The following is a 24,338-nucleotide window of genomic DNA, read 5'->3' as shown; positions in this document are numbered from 1 at the left end:
AATAAACTAATACTTATTGGGAACCTGGTGTTTAGTACTGGGGCTAGGCTTTTTAAAAATAGAGAAATTTAATACACTGATACAACCACCTTATGAAGTAATAAGCAGTCTCTCTACAAAAGAGGAAGCGAGGCTGGAAATGGTTAACTGCTCTGTCCAGGATCACACAGTAAGTCAAAGAGAGTATCTGGGCCTAGGTGTGGATTCAAAGTACATGCTATTACGGCGTGCGCTGCTTCCTACTACTAAAACGTACAGAAAGCCTTCCAATAATCAACTGTATTCACCTTTTCTCAAACTATCTTTGACCAGACTGCTGAAAAGGAAGAAAAGTAAAAAATTTTATGTCTGCTTTTCTGTCCTTATTTAGACATGTATGCCCAAAATACAACAGGATGATGTGTGAAGCAGAGTAATGGAGAAAATAAAGAAACTGAATAACCTGCCATTGACTACATGACAACACAGCTTGTGGACAGTTTATTCACTTTAAAATAGATACTGTGATGTAACGTTGTCCAGAACTAAAATCTGTAGTATATAGTAGGCAAGTACAAAGGACAGCCAGCACAGTGTGCTTTGTTAACATTAATCATTCTAAATCAAAAGGTAAGAATGATTTACTGCCTATACCAGGTACATATTTTGGGGGAAAACACACTCATGTCAAGGAGATATGATATAGATAGAAACAGATAAAAGTTCTGAAAGAGAAGCAACCTATGGCAATTAATGCTGGAAAAGAAAATTTACACATGAGGCTTCACAGTGTGCCCAGTTTCTGGTTTAATACCTGGCAGAGAGCAGTTGCTAAATAAAAATTTCTGAAAAGATTTCAGGCACTAGAATTTACATATTTAACAGTCTCTCATTTAAACAACCTACCAATTTCTTTCTTCATTATCTACTAGCTATATATAATTTACATAATAAATCTATTATTTAAAAACTTTCAATAGGTACAACAATTATATGACATTTCATTAGGATGAACTCTAAATTGCTTGGACAAGATTTATTTTGGAATCACATCATCCAAGCAAAGAAAGACACACAATCAGTTCCTAAGACACAACAAAAATGAAAAAGGTGAGACAAATATCTGCCTTAGAAGTTTATCAATAACTTCTTATATACACATATATATTCACAAAGTGGTTGAGAGTCCTTTTATACAATCCTTTATATGAGGTCCAGTGACTGAGAGCTCTGTAACAGGACAATGGTCAGATAATCATTGTGACTTCCAATGGTTTTTTCCCCCTGAACTTTGTTATCCTTTAGTTGGGGAGAGAAAGAAGTCCATTTTCATCTGCCGTATCTAAGATTTTACAGATCACTGGAGATTCAACCTAAAGAACGATAATAAAACCATTTTAAAGTTGCTAAGCTGAATACTTTATTCAGTATTCTGCTGAATGAATACATATAAATTTGGTAAATTTATATGAGTCCTTCTTTTGGATAAGTCATCCAATGTTATTTCTACAAAGTGAATTTTTTAGAGAACAATTTTTAGTCATCCATATAAAATGCTAGATAGGTAAATAGTTATTTATATCTTTAAGTAAAAGATATAAGAAAGAAAAGGAGTAAAGGGCAAGAATAAGAGAGCAATACATAGCCAGGTCTTACATAACAAAATGTAGAATAATATGGCAAAATAATCAGTTGCACCATTCAAGAAAAGGGTAAAGAAAAATGGCCAAAGATGGGCCAGGTGTTAAAATTATCAAATTTAAGACAATGACAATAAATATAATGGAGGAAATTAGAGGAAATAAGTGGAAAACATAGACAACATGTGTGAATAGACGGGGGATTTTAACAGAGAAAATAAAACCATAAAAAAAAAACTGAAGAGGAATGTTAGAAATGAAAAATATAGCAGAGATAAATTCATTCAGAGGTAGACAGGACACAGCAGAGGAAAGAATCAATGAACCTGAAGATAATTCAACAGAAAAGATGTGGCCCAAATTGACACAAGAAAAAGGTAAGAATAAGATAAAAGGAGATTTAGGGACAACTTGAAATTAGCATGTTTTAATCAGAGTCCCAGAAATAGATGACGGGCAAAATTTTTCCAAAACTCAGACTCAACACTTAGGAACTTGGCATTTTAAAAAATTTTATAAATTATACCTCAATAAAAATGATTTCAATTTTTACAGAGGTGATATGAGGGCTATATTAAATTCTGGAGACTACTGAACATCCTTTCTAGACTTAATGCTAAACATTAAATGTGGCCCCAAACTGAATTCCTGAGTATTAGTTTTCCACTTACCCCAAGGATATACTGACAAGAGTGAGGCTCTAGCATATATACAGTGACAGCATGAGGAGAATCTGATTCTTTACACCTAAAACAGAGAGTACTTTAAGCTATTGCCCAAACCACACAAAATTATTTTCTTTCTTTTCAAGGATAAAAATATCCTGTAAGTAGTTCTGTACAATTAATAATTGAAATAGCCTAATTCGACAATAACTATTAAAATAATAACAATTACAATTATGATTTTACTATCTTACAATAAAACTATTTTGTGAAAAATTGTATTGTAAATAAATATAATTATCTATAATTATATCTTATATAAACTTTTGCCCATAGGAAGCAAATTAAAGAGAAAGGCATAAAGCATGAAAACTAAAACTTACTTTAGTTTTACAGTCACCTGTCTTGGTTTGTCAGTAATATCACAAATATCTCCATTTCCATAAAAATGTGACACCATCCTGAGTCAGAAAAACAAACAAGTTTTATTAAACTAGAACTTCATTCATTCAGAGTAACTTTAATGGGTAGGGTGAGAAGATAGTTAGAGGGCTCAATTTTGCATTAAGTAAAAAAATCCAACTATATTCCTTAAAAATACATATTTTAAGGTTATGTCACAGAGAAAGTCTTTCAGGTTCTATAGAATATCAAATTGAGATACTTCTTAGTGGTTTAATTAATAAGAATGATCTTATTAATAACTTGCATATTATTTACTTATATACAAATAATTAAGGTTAAACTGCTTTTAAAAAAGTTTTCTTTTAAAGTTAAGCACTTCCCTAGCTCTTCTTTTCCCCTACCTTGAATATTGTTTGCTCTGTCAGTTTTCCCTTCTTCCTATCCTCCATTTAGCTGCACTCCTTAAAATAATGTAATGTAGGAGTAAGAAGGTAAAGCCTATGCTAAGCTATAAATTCCAAAGAGTAGGAACTAAACAAAAGTTTAATTTTGTTAGCCTCATACTTGTGTGCTTCAATACTTGTTGCACATGATACCATGAGCTACTTTCACTTGAAAAATATAAACATTTAAAAAATTGGTCTGTTGAGTATATTAATACTTAAATACCTCTCTCTTAACTTTGCTAATTTTGATTTTGGTCAGTCCAAGAAGTCAGTACATTCTAAAAACAGATCTCTCAATACCATCTGTGCTAGGAAGGACAAAGTTAACATCTGAGAAGGAAAAAGAATGAATGATTTAATATCACGGGGTAATGGACTATAAGAAAAGCTAAAGCTTAGTTATTCTGGGTAAGAAGAGATTAATTTCCTTCTGCTATAACAAGATATACCTAATAGCCCAAAGAAATGTTGAAGCAGTTTTTCAAAAAGACATTGTTTAACTATTTTCAACCACTACTGCACAACAGTTAAATAACAAAGGAGAATACTAGAGTATGTTTAAAGAGAATTAAGTAACTTAAAGAGGTAAAGATTATACATGAAGGGTAAAATGCTTTATAACAGGGATAGACCTAATACCTGGAATTGCAGCAGTGTTACTAACACCAACACTGTCAAAGGAAGTAGTCAGTTCATTGCATGCAATTGCCAGGCACTACACTTTACACCAATTACCTCATTTAAATGTTATAACAATTATCTGAGGCAAATACTACTAGACATGAAAATTGAGGCTTGCAAAGACTATGTAATTTGACCAGGGTAGTAGGTGAGTCACCAGTGTTTGAATCCAAGGTATCTGACTTCAGAAACTCCTCTTTAACTATTACACTATGCTGTTTCCTCTTAAAAAAAAAACTAACCTAAAAAATGTCCCCGAAAAAAAAACAAAAAGATTTTATTTTAAATTGACATTTTCCAATATTCTGAGTTTTAAATATTCTAAGATCCAGAGACGAATAAAGTTAGTATTTACCTGACTGTCTGGGTACCATCATCTTGAAGGTGATAGGCTCTAGCGGTATTCTTCTTAGCCCATTCAATATGTTCTTCTTGGTTCCATGTTCCCACAACCACAGAGGTTTTCCCACTATCCTTGTCCTAATATATGAAAAAATATTTTTGACAATGAATGTTTGACATCAAGGTGACATTTATGCTGATGGGCTATAAGCTATAGAACTTATCTTCAACTGCACACTGGATATCTATGTTTAGATGTAATAATGTTAGTCAAACTTGAGGAGAAATTTGAGCTCATTATTGTTTATTTCTTGTTCTCTGAATTATGAAACTGGCACTTTCTAGTCAGTAGGTCCAGATGTAGTTATCTTTGACTCTGCTGCCCTTCACTCTACGTTCATCAGTCCTGTCACTTTCCTGGAGATGGTCTTGGCTTCACTCTTCTATTGGTCTATTGCCAGCATCTCACCCCTCAACTAGAGTTTACTCTCTCATACCTAGAGACTATAACTACATACTACTGTGATTCCTACTTAAGTCTCTGGCCTCTCTCTCTTACTCGTTATATACAAGTTTCCATATTATTCACTTGACATGATGCACCCTATACTGCCCTTTACATGGACTTCTTCCTTCTCTCATTTTTCTTTCCTTCCTGTCTTCCTGTTTTTCTTTGTATTTTATGCCAAGGACCATGTTGGGTACTAGTATACATCTGATGAGTAGAATTAAAAACCCTTACAGAGGCAAAAAGGCATAGCCACTGTATAGTGGAGCTTACTGCCTAGTGGAAGAGACAGAGCCATTAAACATTCTTTTAGCAACCACACCGCAAATTCCTAGACAGACAGGTATTAGCCTGGCATAGTAAACTGTTTAATAAGAGGGTGGCTATAGAGATTGTCTGGGTTTGAATTCTGGTTTCACCATTTACTACCTATGTGATTTTAGGCACGTTACTAAATCTTTGCTTCAGTTTCCTTATCTTAGAATAACAATACTCACCTCTTATGAGCATTACATGAGTTAATATGTTATGTGTAAAGTACTTAGAATAGTGCCTGGTATACAGTGAGTACTATGTTTGTTAGCTACTATTATTTTTGTATACCCTAAAGTTCCTACCAGAGTTCCTCAAAAAGTTCTAGGTTATACTACTTTAGCTAAAGTAAGTTTGATAAAACCTAGTGTTGGCAAGTGTATAGGAAAACACTCATTATTAATGGAAATGTAAACGATCCAAGCTTTGGAGGCAACTGTTTAGTATGCATATATTTTGACCCACCAAGTACATTTCTAGATGTGTGTACTATGAACGTACTTGCAAAAGTTTACAAACGCAACTATTTAAAAATGTTCACTAAGATGATATCACAGCAGAAACTAGAAACAACTCAAAGATCATCAGCAGAGATCTAATTAATACACTGTGTGTATAGGCATAATTCTCTGTACCTGCTGAAAAAATGAAATCAGTTGTTGCTGACATGGAAAGATCTCCAAGATACTAGGTGAAAAGAACAAGTGCATTCAGTATATCCTGTCTGTATAAATAAAAAGGTTATATCAAAATTTATGTATATGCATTATTTTTTTCCCTTTTGGTTGTTAACTAAGAAAATGTTACTTTTGAAAAATGGGACAATAGTGGAGGAGAATTTTACTTTTCATTCCATTCTATATTTCTGGCACATATTCCTTTAATTAAAAAAAAAAAAAACAACCAGTGGGTTATTATCTGGACTGTACTTAGATGGTACTTTATCTTTTTTGTATTAATAAATGTTATTAAAAAAATACATAAAACATCGACAAAGCAGCAAGAATAAGAGGAAAGCATGATGAAATGGGACAGCTCAGGTTTAATGGAAGAAAAAAACAGTGCTAGTTTACAGATGCCACATACATTTTTTTAGAATGATTTAAATGTGGAAAGTGAGTTGATCTTTCCTGATATGATCCATCATCAAATTTAAGATCAGCTCAAAACATCTCAGGAGGGCAAATACGGTATTTTCTAATTACCAGTTGTTATTTATTTTGAGGAATAAAGAGCCTTTTAAAACAACCAAATCAATATTTATTAATATTAATGTTTGTCTTCAGGGTCTAGTAGTTTACCTTACTAAACGAAGTACAAATAAAACTATTTGGGCTTGAACTTCAGAATTGAAGCAGCTTTAAAGTGTGAGATTCAAGTGTGAGAGAATGATGATTTATGACAGTATAAATGAAAGCATAAAGAGCATTTAATCTTAAAACTTAAACGTGGACCTTATGGTACCTTCTTTCAGCTGAGAAACTTGCTGTATTTATCCTATTTTACTGACACTAGTGACAACATTCTATCTTACCATTCATGTTCCTAAATATGAGTTATAAAATGACTAATTTCTTAGCCAAAGCTGAAGAGGTTAGTCATAGTAGTGTATTATTCTTCCAGACTGACAGTAATGCAAGAATCTGAGTAGTTAATAAACAAAGTTACTTTAAGATGACTGATGTAGTCTTAACTAACAATAAGCTTTCCATTTCCCAGAATTTAGAGATGTTTTGTTGAATATTAAAATCATGTCATATTTAAAAGTAACACCAACCCCACTCCTCTATTTTTCCACAAAAGATTTTTGAAACTTTAAACCATTCAGTGATAGAATGATATAAATGCTGTGCCATACCTCATGGTATTGATGTACATGTTTGCCATAGCAGAATTCATATTTCCACCAACCAACACCCTACAGGAAAGGAAACAGATCAAGTTTCAGTACAGAGAAAGGGGTACCAGGGTTTGTCTCAATATTGCCACATGATAGTAATGGACATATATGTAATTTAAAAAATTGTACTAGCAATAATATGGTTGAAAATCACAATTAAACATTATTAATAAACTTAAAAAATGGACATACAGAGAATAACTTTCTGGGTAAAATAAAGTAAAATGAAAATTCTACTTATAACCATATTTTCAACTGAAGCTCTGAGTCAGAGGCAAAATTCCACCTTTGTATATATTAGCTCAAGTTTTAAATGAGCTAATGTAGGCTCATAACCAAAATACAGGCTATACAATCATTGGTGCCCATTCTAGCAGTTAGCCAGAATCACACATGAATTACTTATTTAGATAAGCAATTCTTATATATATATTTTATCAAGTAAAGGTAAAGTTTTAGCCTGTGAATAAAGAGAAATTGTAATGACTATGCCTTAAGTGAGATGTAGAGAAATGTCTGTTGGAAAGCTTCCAGAATCCTGCCATTTCTCTATAGACAAAAAATCTTCTTCAGTGCTGCTAATGTCTCTTGATAAATAACATACAAAGTGAAAGCTGGAAGATAAATACTTAAACTGAAGGTTTATTTCTCACCCCGTGAAAGCAATAGGAACCACTAAGGAACTCTTTTATGAGTTGGTCATCTGTCAATTTGGATATGTGGGTTGTTCCAACAGTGAGCATTGGCTGAGAACCAACAGCAATGGGTTTGTGGATTGCTGGAAATCTCTCTTCCTTAGTTGATTGCAAATCTTCCTAAAATTAAACAAACACATATTTATAGGCTTCAATATGACTTAAATTATTATTTTTTAACTTCGGAAAATTTGGAAAGTAAAAGTTGCCTACCTATTTTTAATGTGCTTTAAGAAAATGAATTTTGCAACACTTAATAGAGTAGAGAAAGCTCTAGTCAAGTGTTAGTTCCATGTACCAGTTAGGGGTATGGTGACCATTCTTAACAATACAGAGATAATTTCTACTTCGATGTTTTGTCTCATTATTCTTATTAAGTACTTCACTATCTGTTAGATTTTATATTTAGTTTAAAAATGTGGTTACTATCTATAAAGAAAGGATAATAAGCAGGCTAATAAAGGGCTAAGCGGGAACGAATATGAATGTTAGCTTTAATTATTCAAATGTAGCAGGACCTGGTTGCTGCCCTGGAGCAAACTGCAATGTAATAAAGGAAGGGTACAGGGAATAGCAGATTCACAGAGGTATGGGTGATTCAAACAGACTGATGAAGAACTGAAACATAAAGACTTCACAAAGAGAAAACCCTTGCTTAATTCATGAAACATTAATAATTTGTGACTTATGTGAAAGTCTGCTATGTGTTGTGGGTATGTGCACACGAACCTGAGAAAGAGGTAAGAGCAAAGATGTGTGGTATGGTATGATAGTTAAAACCAAAGACAGAAGCAGGCACCACATGGTGGAAAACTATGTAATGCTAAGTCTGAACATTAACTTTTAGGTTTTAGGCAAAGATATGGTATGATCAGATTTTTAAGTAATTACTTTAGCAGTCACAAGGATGAAGGGATAGTAACAAATCTGGAGGTGGAGAGTCAAGTTAGGAGCTCAGTAACCCAGGCCAGAGATGAAGAGACTCAAACATAAGGGAGTGACAAGTGGGGTGGAGAGAAGAGGACAGTTATGAAAGAAGTCAATGATTTAGAATCTGGACGTTATCTGGGTACTGACAGTGAGCAGAGAGGAAATGAATCTAGACCACAACTGAGGGAATAAGTGTACCAATGAACTGAATAAAATAACAATAAAGAAATTAAACAGTAAAATGTATGTAGTTACTGTAGTTGCCACTGGCCAGTTTTGGTTCTTTTCTTGTTTTCATCTTGTATAACAGGAGTCACTGGATGGTTATGTTGGAAACCAATGCCTTATCCTCTCTCTTCTTCAGTGGTAAGAACAAAGACTGCCAAGATGCCTTCTCATTTTTTTAAAAAAAATCTTGACTTTTACATGGCTCTTTCTACATTTATAGAATGTAGGCTCTTTCTACATTCAGAGCCTATACTATGCTCTTGGCACTATTTTAAATACTGAGTATTAAAAATAAAGGAGACATAGTTACTACTCATAAGAAGATAAGGTCTAATAGAGTAAAACAATTTCTTAGAATACATGAGACCTATAGCAAGGCCAGTGAAGAAAAGAATACTGCACAGGGAAACCTGTAGCTGAGAAAAGGGGAAGAGGTTAAGAAGAAACAGGACCGTTTATTATTGTTTCTTTTGGATAGAACATCTACTTCCATTTTAAGGAAAATTACCCCAATAAAAGCAAGATAGTAGTTTTTGAATCAGGGTTTGGAAATTTAGAAAATAGATTCTTAATAAATCCAGTAATTTCCAAATTAATGTGGTATAATAACGTAGGGCTTCCCCTGTGGCTCAGTGGTAACGAATCTGCTTGCCAATGCAGGAGAGGTGGGTTCGATCCCTGGATTGGGAAGATTCCCCTGAGAAGGAAATGGCAACCCACTCCAGTATTCTTGCCTGGGAAATCCCACGGACAGAGGAGCCTGGCAGGCTATAGCCAAGGGGTCGGAAAGAATTGGATACAACAATCGGAGAGCCAAATATATATTTTGTTAAAAAAAAATTCTTTATGGTAAAGCTTAGTTCAAACTTGAAAGGCAAACCATACACCAAATATTAAAAAAAAAAGTTATGTGTAATAAATTGAATTTCTAAAAAATTATTCTGAGATAAAGATGACTAGTTCTAAGTAATTACTCACAGTATTACCTAAGATTTCATATATACCATGTACTATCAAGATGCTGGGTATTTTGAAAGCATTATAGCTATCATCTATAGCTTAAAAATTTTTTTTCTCAATTTGCGGATTTAACACATAAAAGAAAAATAAACTGGCATTTCTTCCTTGAAGAATAATTAAAGTTGGGTTTGTGAAGAATTTTGATGGGGCTGACTTTTAAGTACTTGTTAGTACTGAAATCATTATCAAGAAGATGAGAAAATAATTCCATTTCCAATCTTTCAATACAGCACTTCAAATCAAATGCAGATTACGGTTAAGACAATGTTTCCTCCTTATCATAATGGGAGGGTTCATAACATCCACAAAGATTCTGGCAATATTTTCACAATAAGTATTCAAGAGGAAGGGGCGATAAAGGCCTTGTAGTTAAATTTTAATTAACCCACTGTTAAATATTAACAGCATACTAGGTATCATACAAGAAGCTGGACACTCCAAGTAATGAAAATTTTAAAAATCTTCCCTCCCTTTTAATGAAGAACCATAGGAAAAACAACCGATTTTAACCATGTAAGTGCTATACCAGAGGGCTGAATAAAATACAAGCTCACAGAAGAGGAAACATTGATCTCATATGCAGGTAATCCATTAGAAATCCTGGCTCATTTGCAAACAAAGTGACACTGAAAGCAGATCTTCAAGCTTACCCTTGACAAATTTCTATTAGTTCATCAGGTGTAGGGAGGGAGGGGAGAAGACAACAGAAGAGGGAAAACAGTATATCCACAGTCAAGGAGGTTGGAAAGAATGTGGCACTTTTAGGAAATGCTTAAGTTGTTCAAAATAGCTGGCATCAAAGGAATGGAAATGAGAGATGAGGCTGAAGCCATATCATGAATGGTCTTCTATTATTCTTTGATAAAATGATTGTATGAACAACAATTTCATCTTGAGGTATCAGTTCAGTCGCTCAGCCGTGTCCAACTCTGCGACCCCATGAACTGCAGCATGCCAGGCCTCCCTATCCATCACCAACTGTCGGAATCTACCCAAACCCTTGTCCATTGAGTCGGTGATGCCATCCAACCATCTCATCCTCTGTCGTCCCCTTCTCCTCCTACCCTCAATCTTTCCCAGCATCAGGGTCTTCTCAAATGAGTCACGTCTTTGCATCAGGTGGCCAAAGTACTGGTGTTTCAACTTCAACATCAGTCTTTACAATGAACACCCAGGACTGATCCCCTTTAGGATGGACTTATAGATCACGTTAAATACCAAACAGTTAAATGAATTATCAAATATTCATTTCAGGCAGAACATGTTATCAGCTGTTTGGGAAGGATTAGAAGGAAGATGTGTGACACCGGTTTTAGGTCTTAAGAAATGATGAGGTTCTGAACTAAAGACAGGTTTGAAAAGCAGTCAGAGGATAACACTGACAGCATTGAGAGACAAGCAGAATGACTCTGGTTTCTGACTTGGACAACTGGGTAGAGCACACAGCTTTAAAAGGAATGGCAAAGACAAGAAAAGTGTCACTGTGAAAGAGGAAAAAAAAGATAAGTCTGAGATGACTGAAAATGTATATATGTCCAACAGAAAAGAAAGTGCAGTCGCTCAGTCGTGTCCGGCTCTTTGCAACCCCGTGGACTGTAGTCCACCAGGCTTCTCCGTCCATGGGATTCTCCAGGCAAGAGTACTGGAGTGGGTTGCCATTTCCTTCTCCAGGGGATCTTCTCAATCCAGGGATAGAACCTGGGTCTCCCGCATTCGAGACAGACGCTTTAACCTCTGAGCCACCAGGGAAGCCCCATATATGTCCAATAGGCAGATGAAAAGGGAAGATGGCGTATCAAAAGGGAGAAGCAGTAGAGACAAGTGGTTAAGAGGGACAGATTCTAGAATCAGACTACTTTGATTGTAATCTCTAACCCATCACTTGTCACTTCCCCTCTGAACCTTAGTTCCCTAACCTGTTAAGGTGGGTAATAATATATCTTATATGCTATTGCAAGGATTAGATAAGAGCTGTTAAGGACTCAATTGTTGTTTAGTTGCTAAGTCTGACTCTTTTGAGACCCCATGTACTGTAGCCTACCAGGCTTGTCTGTCCATGCGATATCCCAGGCAAGAATACTGGAGTGCGTAGCCACTCCCTTCTTTAGTAAAGATTCAATACATGTTAATAATTGTGATTGTGATTTCAGTTCAGGAGAAAGGTCAGGGTTGTAGATGTATATTTATAATACACAGGCATGAAAATGTGAGTTGAAAGAATGGTTGTGGATGAGCTTACTTAAGGAGACAATGTACAAAAAGGAGAGAAAGGACCTGTGAACAGAACCAAGGGAACTGTAACATTTTAAGAAGCAGGAATTAGAGAAAGAGCTAGTACACAGGAGAAGAGAACCAGTAAGATAATGACCTGAAGCAAAGAAAAGAGAAAAAGTTCAAGCTTCAAATGTTCAGCTAAGATCAAGTTATGTACATGTCTAGCAAATTTAGAACCAAAGACAGTTGTTGATCTTAGTAAGAACCATTTAAGGAGAATGACAGAATGATGGTTTGATAATAAATAGCAATGAGTTGAAGAATAAATAAAGTATTAGGAGATGGGCTGTAGTCTATTTTTTCAAGAGGCTTAGCTGGGAAGTTCAGTTAACTAGCTGAAAAATTTAACTGAAATGAACAGGATGCCAAACTTTAAAATATTATGGAATCATGAGTGTAAGAAAATGCTAAAACAGTTTCTGGGAAGTACTAGAATAAGGAAAATTAAAATCAAAAGAATTGGAATTGACAATTTTGAGTCAGGAAAATAAATTACTATTACCGTACCACAGAAATCACTAAAATACTGATATATGCTATGACTTTTGGAAATGGAAGCACTGAGAAAATACTGTTAGATAATTCTCACACCTCTTTGTTTCTCCTAAAAGGCACCCTTAGTATTTCTTCCTGTTGTTCCAACTGTCTCAGGGTGAGGGGTTTAAACGGCGATCCTGGTAGTGACTGGCAAAATATGTCATTCACAGGAGATGCTCTGAATCTGTTCAGTGAGAACAAAGTGTTAAAGCTAAGCATACAACATTTTAAATCGTGTGCATTTCATGTTTAAAATATTAAATCCACATCCTACCTATATTTAGGATGATTGCACAAGAGTGGTGTCAAAATGACAACTTCATATTCACAAGTTGTAACTTCAGCTACTGAAAGAATTTCATGCTTAGATTCAGGATGACATATGTACATCACAGTACTTGATCTGGGCCGGTTCTGTTTCAAACTACAAGGTGTACCATTTCCCATTCCCACTGGATAGTAGGGTGTCATCTGACCTTCGATATTTTTAGTGGGAATCTTAAAAAAAGAGTATAAGACAGACTTTTCATTAGAAATAGAGGTGGGGTGAGGATGGGAGAAGCACTTATTCTGAAAGGAAGAACACTACATTTTATTTATAAACTAACATTTATTTAATATAATGGTAACACTTCTGTATTTTCTATAAGCTCTCCTAATGCTCTTTTGGTTCATATTCTTACTTGAATATATACATATTTTCAGAGCTAATTTAATACAGCATAAAAGGAAATTTTTACTTGGTGCTAAAATTAAGTTGTACATTTATATAAAGGATTACAAAGACATAATTAATATGAATTATCTTCAATAGTTATAAAGAAAGAGACCAGGATAAAATACAGAAACTTCTTATACTGGGCTGGTCAAAGCTTTCTTCACTAAACCCTCAGTGGATGCCTGTGTTAGAATTTAGATTCTAGTATAAGTCTGAAGTTTGATTTGTCAAAAAGTGGGGCCACACAGTTAATACTATCTTCTAAAACAGAAATCTAAATATTACACTGATTCATCAATCTGGTTATTCTTCTTTCCTGTTATTAACAGACACCCTTCTCAGCATATAAACTCTTAAGTAAATCTATTCAAGACCAACAAAAGACAAATGAAGACATTTTTACAGAATGGGAGAATAAAGGAGATCATCTCAGAAGACAAGGATTACTACGGAGTTAGCTCCCACACTTTTATCAACAAACACAAGAAAAATTACATGGATGGGCTTTAAAAAGATGTTGTTAATAGTATCTCCAAGCAAGCTCTTTGGAGGCAGGGAGCTTATCTTGTATCACTTTGGTACCCTGTCAGTGCTATATCTAAAACAGGCAATAAATAAAAGACTCTAGAGAAAAATATTTTGAGGTTTCTTGTATGTTGTTTTCATGCTAATGTCTGGAATTAGAAAATCCTGGGTTCAAATCTCAGCTCTGAATTCACCAGCCTTATGACTTTGACCCAATTTCAGTTCTTGTCATTTGTAAAACCAGAATAATAATACATAGCCAAAGGCTATAGGGAGAATTGAGCATTACTCTACTGGGGCTCAAAAATGTGAGTTTTCTTCCCTTACCCTTTTCTTCCTCTTCCTTTATCATTTCACACTTTGAATTCCATCTTGCTATCCTCCAGAGCCAAAATATTTTGAGATAAATATTTTATCTCAAAGGTGGTCTGTAAAATTAAAACCTTTTAAAATAGCAATGCTATGTGTGTCTATGCAGAGCTAATCAATTTCTCCAAAGCCACCTTTTTAAATTACAGGTACCCCTTTTAAGTAATTTGTAAGACTTTTTGCCATTTTACTTTACTTCTAATAGAAGTATTACGATATGAAACCATTTGTAGGAATATTCTCCAACAGTAAGTTATTTAACTTTATGGAAAATTTTAAGGATTCAGAAGTCATTCTTAAACCACAAGGGCACTTAAAATTGTAATTAGTCACCCTAAGGAATTGTTGTTTTTTAAACAATCTTACTTTTCAGTCATCAATTATGCATTCAGATTCAATAAACATTCATGAAAGGCCTATATTATATCTAGCATTCTACTTTGCACTGCAGAGTAAAGAGATAAAAGACAGTCCCTGCTTTTAAGAAGCTTGCAGTCTTGTAGCTTGTTATTTACATATACAGTTTATCTGTTTTACCCACAAGAGACAGGGTTCAAACAAAAGAAAAAAAAATGTAAAAACTCCTATTGTAATTGTTTGCAATGTTAAATAGAGGGGAAGAACCACCGCTAAGCACAGAAGTGATATAATGCTATTACAGAAACTTTCCCAGACACATCTTTGATAAATTCATTTATTTTTGTATGATCTTAAAAGTAAATAAGAACAATATAGGATAACTTTTGCAGAAAAACCTAACAGATTGCAAATTTTCTTTGACCAAATCCTTTGAGGTATTTGATAGACAGTTAAAGAACACCTGGCTATATTCTGTCAATTAAGTTACATAAATTTGTGTTTAGCTGTTCAGAGTAAAAAATCACCAAGTATCACTTGCCTCTTTTGATTTTTCCTCTTCTTCTGCTTCTTGTTCTGTGGATTAATACAAAAGTAAGTATAAATAATGAGTGGTGACTTATATACAAGACATAAAATGACTAAGTTTTCAATTTGTAACCTTAAACTTCTTTCTAAAGAAGACTCAAAGCATACACATAATTTTTATCTTACCAGTTTAAGCTAATTTTCTTGAAATGGTTTCTTTTGAAAGAATAGTCATTTAATTATTTTATCTTTATCTAGGAAATAGTCTACTTGAGGCATAAAAACTGGTCACAAGTTTTCTTCTAAAATGTTTTTATCTCAGTGAAATGTTTACTCTTAAAAGAGTTGGCTAATTTGAATAATAGATTAATAAAAACATTTCATAATTTGAGGGATATATCTACATGTCTATTCCCATATATAAAGACTTTGTTTAAACCAAGCAAAAGCTAACACTATATAAATATAACAATGACATGTATATCTCACCAGACTTAAAAATTTATTAATACGTAGAAAAAAGCAACAGTTTATTAAAGCAAAAAATAATGAAAAGATCTCTTTGAAAAAGCTTTCTAAGGTATTGTTTAGAAATTTATTTAAGTGTTTTACAATTCATTCCAACAAGATCTTTTTTTCTTAATGGACTGGCTACACCATGTGGCATGTGATATCTCAAGTTTCCTGACCAGGGATTGAACCTGTGCCCCTGCACTGGAAGCATGGAGTCTGTAACCTCTAGACCATCAGAGAAGTCCTTCCCACAAGATCTTTTAAATTCCAATTTGAATATATACTTTAAACCAAATACTAACATTATTACTAAATCACTCTGTAGAAACAAACCTTTTTCGGATAGAAGGTTCTTAGCCAACATATTTCCAAGGTAGTACTCGTGAATATTTACTTTCTATATTAAAAAAAATAATGATGTAGTAAGTATTTTGCAAATACATTTTTAAAGAACACAAATTTTAAAAAATCTGATTATTACAGTTTTCATTTTATAATGTTCCATATTTCATAGTTTGAAGAAAAAATACCTGACCACTTTCTTTCTCTTCATGGTACTGCCGAATGTGTTTTCCATGACATACTTCATAAGTCCAGTAAGACTCAATCTAAGGGAGATGGATGTATACAAAAGCCACATAACTCAACTGAATTACTTTTTGATATTTTAAGCAACCGAGTAGATTTCTCCCAAGATTTAGAATAAACTTCCATTAAATGAAAGTTATTACTATGCCTCAGAAAATAAAAAATTTCTGAAGCCTATTCACTGTTTTCACTAATTAGATAAATGTAAAAATTCTGTGAAGCAAATAGGTCTACACCTGGGGTCTGTAATAAACATCCAGCCAAGGGACCATTTTCTACACAGCCTCAAAGATAACAATGAGTACTTTTTATTAAAATTGTATATAAGGAAACTTTCTTTTTAAACATTCAGTTTGGTAAGTGATATATTTGATAAGTGATATTACTGGGTGTTTGCCGCATATACAATACTATGCAGGAATTTACATTTTCAAGGGTTTACTGGCTGCTGGAAATTTATTTTCTAATTATCAAGTGAACATAAAATACATACTCTGTAGGAGCAACTGCTTTGTTTAAATAGGGGCTCCAACAGCTCTCTTGGATTCGGGCCTTTATAATCTTTTTCTTCTTCCTATGAAAGAATTAAGAGTTTAATATCATTATTTGGGAATTTTCTTCAACTCTGCTGTTTAGCTATTAACTCATTGGTCAAATCACAAATGCTTGGAAATAAAAGGGGAAAAAGTAAAAAGATTTAATAAGATCCTATGGTATGCCATTTCTTTCAAAAGAACTGAAATATATGCAGCAACATGGATGGACCTAGAGATTTCTATATTGAGTGAAGTCACACAGAGAAAGATAACTATCATATGGTATTGCTTGCATGTGGAATCTAAAAAAATGGTACAAATGAACTTATTTACCAAAAAGAGAGTCACAGATGTAGAAAACAAACTTATGGCTACCAGAGGGAAAGGTGGGGGAGGGAGCTAAACTGGGGGATCAAAATTGACATATACAAACTATTATATATAAAATAGTAACCGTTAATAGTAAGGACCTACTGTATAGCACAGAGAACTCTACTCAATACTCTGTAATGGACTACATGGGAAAAGAATCTAAAGAAGAATGTATACATGTAATGTATAACTGATTCACTTTGCTATATACCTGAAACTAACACAACACTGTAAACCAACTATACTCCAATTAAAAGAAAAGAACTGAAGTATAAAACACAGAGCCATAGAAAAATCTTCAATTCTTCCTTCTCTTAGAAAAAAGTTTCTGAGTATCAGTTTCCTGAACAATTCTTATACACCTACTTGCGAATTTCTAGCTATAAAAGCCTCGAATAGTTGAATCTTACATAATACACTGGAAAGTTTTAAGATACTTCTCAGCTTTCTAATTTTACATTTCAGACTTGAATGCCATAAATATGTGTATAATTGTGTATGTGTATATTTGTGTCTTAAGGTTTAAAATAAAATGAAATAGATAGCTGTCTTTCACAGATCTTAAATCTGAACAAAACTTCTTCAGAAAGCACTCACTGAGTTTAATACTGCCATTTTAGAGATTGTGAAAATATTCTGTAATTAGCTCAAAAAATTTATTGAGTGGAGGAATTGAGTTTCAAATTTGTTCAAGGTTCCACAGCTAGCTATAGCCTATACCTCAGCCTCCTGGCTCCTAGGCTGGTGTCCTTTCCATTTTACCATGCTGCCTCTGTTTCATCTTGAAAGAAGTCATTGCCTTAAAGGATGGATAAGAGGCAGTTAGCGCATTTTAGGAGGAAGAAACGGGCAAGAGCTAAGGTAATGAGAAAGTACAAGGTACCTACAGATTTATTTACTAGCAGTTCTTTATAAAAAATGTCACATATACATAATCTAAGAATTCAGGAATAATGTGATTACTATTTTTATGGTAAGACAGCATTACTGAGAAACCTGTCACTCAATTTTATTTTAAAGTATGCAGTTGCAATGTTTTAAATAAATGTTTGGTAACAGGAATTATCAATGTATTTACAAAAACTTACCTCGTCCCCACTTGCCACTAGGGGAAGAATGCATTTATATTTTTCTTTATGTGTAGTTGTCATGATGACATAATTATCTTCCTTATACAAAACTCCAGTTGTAGGCTAGAAATAGAACAAAAAATGTACATTATTTTATCTGATTAAACTAAACTGTAATTTATCATTTCAACAGAGGATTTTCAAACATATTTACTTCCAAAGGCAGGAAAAAAAGTCTACATATTTTTTAATGATAAAATGAAGACAACAGATATTTTTCTTGGTGTTACAATGTAACAGAAAAAGAAGGAACAAAAATATAGTTTGAAGTATAAAGGAAAAAAGGAAAAAAGGTAGTAATGCAACAGACTGAAGTTATAATATGGATTAAAAAGCATTTAGAGGCAGTGAATGTTCACGGATACACCATCACTGAATACTTATTACCACCTATACATGAGAGCCTACAGCACCTTACAAACGTACTCTCAATTCTTTTTGATGGGACATCTGAACCTAAGATAGTGCAGTAATTTTCATAGTTGGGTAACATATGGATAAATTACTATGAATCTTCTGTGCTAATTTAACTTTTTTAGTATGTATAAGGGTCAGCAAATTTTTCCTGTAAAGGGCCAGACAATAAATATTTTAGGCTTTGTGGGTCATATGGTCTCTATCACAGCTATTCAGATATGCCATTGTAGGAAGTAAGTAGACAGGCATTATTAGGTAAATGAATAAGCATGGATGTATTCTGAGAAAAAAACAAACCAAAAAACCTTATAGAAATCAAGTTTGGAGTGGGCCAGCCTAAAGGTGTAATTTGCTGACTCATGGTATATATCAACAAGACTATCGTTAAGAGTGTTCTACAGTATAAAACCAAACAAATTCACAAATCAAAAAGAACCAACACAATTCAAATGAACATTTCAATTACTATAACTGGTATTATTTTACAAAAAATGAATCTCTGCTTTGTGACAGAAAATATGTCACTAATTACTAAGGCAGATGGAGAAGGAAATGGCAACCCACTCCAGTATTCTTGCCTGGAGAATTCCACGGACAGAGGAGCCTGGCGGGCTACAGTCCACGGGGTTGCCAGAGTCGGACATGACTTGGCGACTAAATCACCACCACCACCACTAACGCAGAAGTTTTCAAAGTCTATGAGCAGTATTCTGTGGCAATTCAGCTCCCTCTTTTCTCTTCTGACAGCAGATAAAATCACTAAACTATTTGGCAATCCCTAGTAATGAAAGAACCACCCTTATTACAGGCCTCTACTCTTTCCTCAATTTAACAAAACAACCCTTAACTATAATAAAACCAGTAGTACTTGAAACTTCAAGTACTTGAAACCTTAAACACAAATAGAAATCAGGGGGATCTTTTCCCAATAAAGCAAAACAAAAAACAGCAGTAAATACTGACTGTATTAGCTATACGACAGTACCATTTGAGCCCTTTACATTATTATCTCATCAATGCTCAAAACAAGCATTGTACCCATTTCACTGAAAAGGAAACTGAAGCCCAGGGCTTAAATAATTTGTCCAAGGTAACACAGTAAACAGCACAGCCCAGAGAAGAAACCTAGCAGACTGGTTCCATATTCTGTGTGCTCTTAACTGTTTGAACATATTTGAATCAATTTGGTTTTAACATATTTGAATCAATTTGGTTAACATTTTCTTAGATTACTATACAGTGTGTGCTTGCATGTTAAGTTGCTTCAGTTGTGTCCTGGACTATAACCAAGGATCCTTATTTAAAAGAACATTATAAGTGAAGACAGGAATCAAAGGAAAGTGAGAGTTGCAAAGCCAAATTTATGATAAAGGGATACTTAGAAACATTTATTCAGTTTAGCCAACAAACTGCTGTTAAGACATAACATTTGTATCTTTTGGTATTTTTCAGATATAGTCAGAATATATGATGGTGAGTTGTGCAAAGAATGACTCACATTCATTTAGCTAGCAATAGATGGCTTGAAGTTTTGTCAAATCATTCCTGTGCGGCAGTGAAGGTGGACAGTAGCATATGACTTAAATGCATTCCTCTCTATTTGTGAAGTACCTGCAATCTAATGTTCAGAACTGGATTAAATAGCAATACTGACTCATTTACTAAAACGTTCAGAACAGTGCTAACTAACAATGGAAAAAGAAACTGCTTGTTTGGAACCACAGCAAAGAAAGACAATTCTTTCTTTGTAATTAAAACTATAATCTTGCGTTTTATGCCTATATAATGAAATTTATTCCTTGTTTTTAAGGTTTAGGTAAAAGGTAACAGAAATAGAAACCATCCCTATTCTTATTTGAAGATTTATTGTTGCTGCAAAGATTTGTTTTCATTAGTTTAGGAAAGGCTGCTGCTGCTGCTGCTGCTAAGTGGCATCAGTCATGTCCGACTCTGTGCGACCCCATAGACGGCAGCCCATCAGGCTCCTCTGTCCCTGGGATTCTCCAGGCAAGAGTACTGGAGTGGGTTGCCACTGCCTTCTCCATAGGAAAGGCTACTTTCCTCTTCAATAGAACAGACCAAATAACATTTCTTCTATCTGAAAACTCTTTGCTGAAATAGTGTATCATTTATTGGGATCACAAACATTTTTAACAAATTTTATCCAACTTTTTAATAATGGAAATTAGAGGAGAAAAGTTAACTTTCTGTGATTTTTTTTAACTTAAAAAAATTTCTGATCAACTAAAATGCTTCCTTTTGATTTTGTAAAATAAGTTTTTACTTAAAAAAATGAATTCTGAATGCACATAATCAGACAGTGTTTAAAAAAACTAGTTTTATATAACTTGACACCTTAAAGTATTTCCAGTGTAAGAGGCAATATTAGAGATATGATAAAAATCAGATTTTAATATAATGAGACTAATCAAGGAGGGGTGTAGTCTTTAAGATTAAGGAACTTGAAAATTATCTTGGCAAGGGTGAAATTTCTAATGCTTGACACAAGTCTGGAGGAATTAAGGCAGAGGATGAGAAAGAAAGCTATCCTGGAGAATCTGTAAAATAAACTCAATGGCACAACTTGTTAACATATAGGACATGATTCAAACCACGGAGATGGTCACCATTTCCCCCAAATGTAGTATTTGTTTTCAAATGAGAATACATTTCTGTATTAGCAAAAGAAGTTGAAAGAAAATTAGACTTATTTTGTGGTTTTCCTTTGGAGATGTTCACGAATTCTGTGTGAAGTAATGAATAATTGAACATTTTAAAGACACAGAGATGATGTTATAGAAGGAAACCAAAACTGACTGCTAAAAACCAGTAAAGAAAGAATATCATAATCATTAATTATTGGAAACATTAAAAAGTGTATATATTTTTGGCATTTGATAATTTTTCTAAGTAAATTTGAAAGATGATGTATCATTTTGATATATCTGAATGGCAAGAGAATATAAAGCACAGAAGAGTTTTAAAGATTGAAAAAACCTGAGATCTTTTAATCCAGTCCCTCTCAATTTCAGGTGGTAGAGAGATAAAGGATCTTTATCCTAGTTTATTCAGCTGCTTAGTTACACACAAATGTCCATCCAACTGGCCTATAAAACAAAATGACAGTGCCAGGTGTGGAGGGTTGTAGTTTCAATTACACAAAGTAGGGAAGTGAAGCCTTGAGATTAAGAAAATAGTAAAAAAAATCAGATCAATGATAATGGTTCTTGAGGCTTATTTTTGCGGGAGGGGCCTTTTGCTAAGGAATAGGAAAATGTCTGTAGGTTTTCCCCAAAGTAACTCAAACTTAAAAAAAAGGAAAAAAATTCTTTCCAAATTTTCAAGCAAGCTCATCTTAGATTATGCTTTATTGTCAAATAAAAATAATTAAAAACAAAATTTCAAAATAAAATTGTTAAGATATAGGAAAGGTTGGTCCACCATACATTGAGATCCTTTTCCATAACCTTTTGCAGCCAGCAAACAACAGTGCCAGAAAGAAAATGGAATGGTTTGGTAATAACTTCTAAAAAGGCTAGTTTTAGTCATCTGCATATAGGTCAGTAAATTTTTAGGGCCACATATTAGCATGCCTTTTTTAATTAAAAAAAAAAAAACACACTGATGTAGAGTAAAAAATTTTAATGACCACATTCTTTAAACATCTGCCAAGTTCATGCCTAGTGTGCTCTTCAGAAATAATCACAGAGGTTGGGCTAAAATATTCTCATCTCTCAAGCTGTAGATGACTTATAACAAACTTTTATATAAATATTTTAATATATTAGTATTTTCTGAATAAGAAACCTACTGTATAGAACTGGGAACTCTCCGTAATGCTCTGTAATGACCTATAGTGGAACAGAATCTAAGAAAGAGTGGATATATGTATGTGTATATAGCGTATATGTGTTAACTGATTCAGTTTGTTGTACAGCAGAAACTAACACAACGTTGTAAATCAACTATACTTCAATAAAAATTAATTAAAAATATCTCCTGGCATTAATGCAAAGACAAATTGGCTTCCCAGAGAAATATTTACTTAAATTTAAGAATCACTGAACTATCAGAATGGAAGAACTGAAAACAGAAAGGAGAAACAAACCAGGTGTGAAATATTAGCTAAAACCAACAACAGCAAATAGAAATCTCGGTTGTGGAAATGACGACATCCCTTATCCTGGGACATTCTGTGCTGACCTGACAGTATCACATATTCATGTTTTAGTGATACAGTAACAGAACAATATACTAAAATAGTCTTCCAAGTAGAACGACTGCTGATAATTGGAATAAGAATTAAAAAAAAAAAAAACTTTTCAGGGGCAGGTGGGCTGTTACATTTTCCCTGATTTCCATTTTAAATAAATGAATTAATTACCATACGGCAAGTATCACAAGAGCCTATTTTTTATTGGCCGACAATGGATAGGAAGACTTCTCGGAAGTCCACTTCCCAAAGGAAGGACTGCAAATATTCATTACTTCGAGGTTATAAATACGTTTTTCAGTGTAGGAAAACTGACCATAAAATCTCACGTTCTGGAGTCCTAAGTAACGGTTATAATACATCAAAACTGTAAAGGACATTCTGCATAGTGTCGTTAACATCTCACTGGCCAAACAGCCCTTTCTCAGAGACAACTTGGAAGATAAAAGAGCTGTGCGGTATATGTATACTGTGCATATACGAGAGAGAAAACGAGTATGAGAGGGAGCTCATATCCACAGTACAACTGATTGTGTAGGAAGGGTGTGCGTAATACTCCTTGAAGGAGAGAAGGTTGCTGTTGGAGGAAGAGCTGCAGGTGACTTGCCAGAGAGAAAACAGATGCGCCTGACGTGGTTCTAGAAAAGCTGCTTCCACCGGAGGGGAGTGTTGGTAAACTGGAGAGACAGATTTCTTTAGAAGGGAGAACAGGTGACCGCTGGATCCTGAATGTGTAGGCATGGAGGCACATCCACAGAACGTGTTTGATAAGCACCTGCTGTATGAATGAACGAACGCGGGGTTAATGAAGCTTTGGACTAGGAATGAAGCATGCACCTGCAGAGGAGGTTCTAGGGGAAAAAAGCGTAGAATACCGAGAGAAGGGGCCGAACTCTTAAGTGCCAGGAAGAAGAGAGATGGCTACCGGGTTCGCAAGGGCACTGACCAGAGAGAACTCGGTGCCGGGCCAGTTGACTCGGAAAGGTATGTCATCGCTGAGCTGGGGTAGCGCTCGGCCACCTCCGGACGCCTCCAGGAGACCGCAGAGGACCAATAACACCGGCCCGCCTGGGACCAGACTCCGCGCGCCGCCGCCTCCTTCCTCCATCCTCCGCCGCCAGTTCTCCAGCCGCCGCCACAGCCTCCTCGGCCCACAGAGGAGAGGAGGGGGAGGAGGAGGAGGCGGCGGCGGGACTACCAAGCGTCCAGGCAGCCCGGGGCCCAACCGCCGCCACGTCTCCTTCCGGAGAGCCCGGCAACGCCGCCCCCGCCCCCTTGGGCTTCCCGCCACCGTTTCCGGGGCAGGTGGCTATCAACATCCGGGGCCGCCGAACCGTCTGCCTACGGAAGCCGGGACGGCGGTAGTGCTTCTCTTATTGACCACAACCGCAGTCCGGCGGGGGGAGCGAACGCAGTGGCTTGCCAGGAGTGGACGCCCAAAGACTGGACCTTGGACCAGCCGTTTCCGCGGCGGCCAAGTAGCAGCACGGAGAGCTGGTGAGTCATGGAG

At 34.9% G+C, this 24,338-nt stretch overlaps 2 protein-coding genes across 2 annotated transcripts in view; one reads left to right on the top strand and one right to left on the bottom strand.

Annotated features, from left to right (window-relative positions):
* On the bottom strand, nucleotides 454-24,202 carry ERLEC1 (endoplasmic reticulum lectin 1). The gene is made up of 14 exons (XM_013967646.2): nucleotides 23,775-24,202; nucleotides 18,157-18,261; nucleotides 16,654-16,734; nucleotides 16,103-16,180; nucleotides 15,906-15,969; nucleotides 15,073-15,107; nucleotides 12,837-13,060; nucleotides 12,617-12,746; nucleotides 7,532-7,693; nucleotides 6,837-6,896; nucleotides 4,172-4,296; nucleotides 2,668-2,745; nucleotides 2,291-2,366; nucleotides 454-1,352 (listed from the first exon to the last, which is right to left on the bottom strand). Exons 1-14 carry the CDS (start codon nucleotides 23,934-23,936, stop codon nucleotides 1,281-1,283), a joined length of 1,452 nt encoding a protein of 483 aa, XP_013823100.2. The 5' UTR covers nucleotides 23,937-24,202; the 3' UTR covers nucleotides 454-1,280.
* Nucleotides 24,152-24,338, top strand: part of ASB3 (ankyrin repeat and SOCS box containing 3) — a 107,153-nt gene continuing 106,966 nt past the window's right edge. Inside the window, exon 1 of the mRNA XM_018055235.1 lies at nucleotides 24,152-24,325. The gene's annotated coding sequence lies outside the window, so the exon portion shown is untranslated. The remainder of the gene's footprint in view (nucleotides 24,326-24,338) is intronic.

This window comes from Capra hircus, chromosome 11, assembly GCF_001704415.2.
Source record: "Capra hircus breed San Clemente chromosome 11, ASM170441v1, whole genome shotgun sequence".
NCBI classification, from domain to species: Eukaryota; Metazoa; Chordata; class Mammalia; order Artiodactyla; family Bovidae; genus Capra; species Capra hircus.
This window is presented reverse-complemented; position numbering and strand designations above follow the sequence as displayed.

Coding starts and splice junctions, on each gene's coding strand:
- ERLEC1 (XM_013967646.2), bottom strand. CDS start 23,936: ATGGAGGAAGGAGGCGGCGGCGCGCGGAGTCTGGTCCCAGGCGGGCCG. Junction 15,108..15,905: donor GAACCTTCTATCCGAAAAAG/GTTTGTTTCTAC, acceptor ATTAATCCACAG/AACAAGAAGCAGAAGAAGAG. Junction 2,367..2,667: donor CAGGTGACTGTAAAACTAAA/GTAAGTTTTAGT, acceptor TCTCTGTTTTAG/GTGTAAAGAATCAGATTCTC.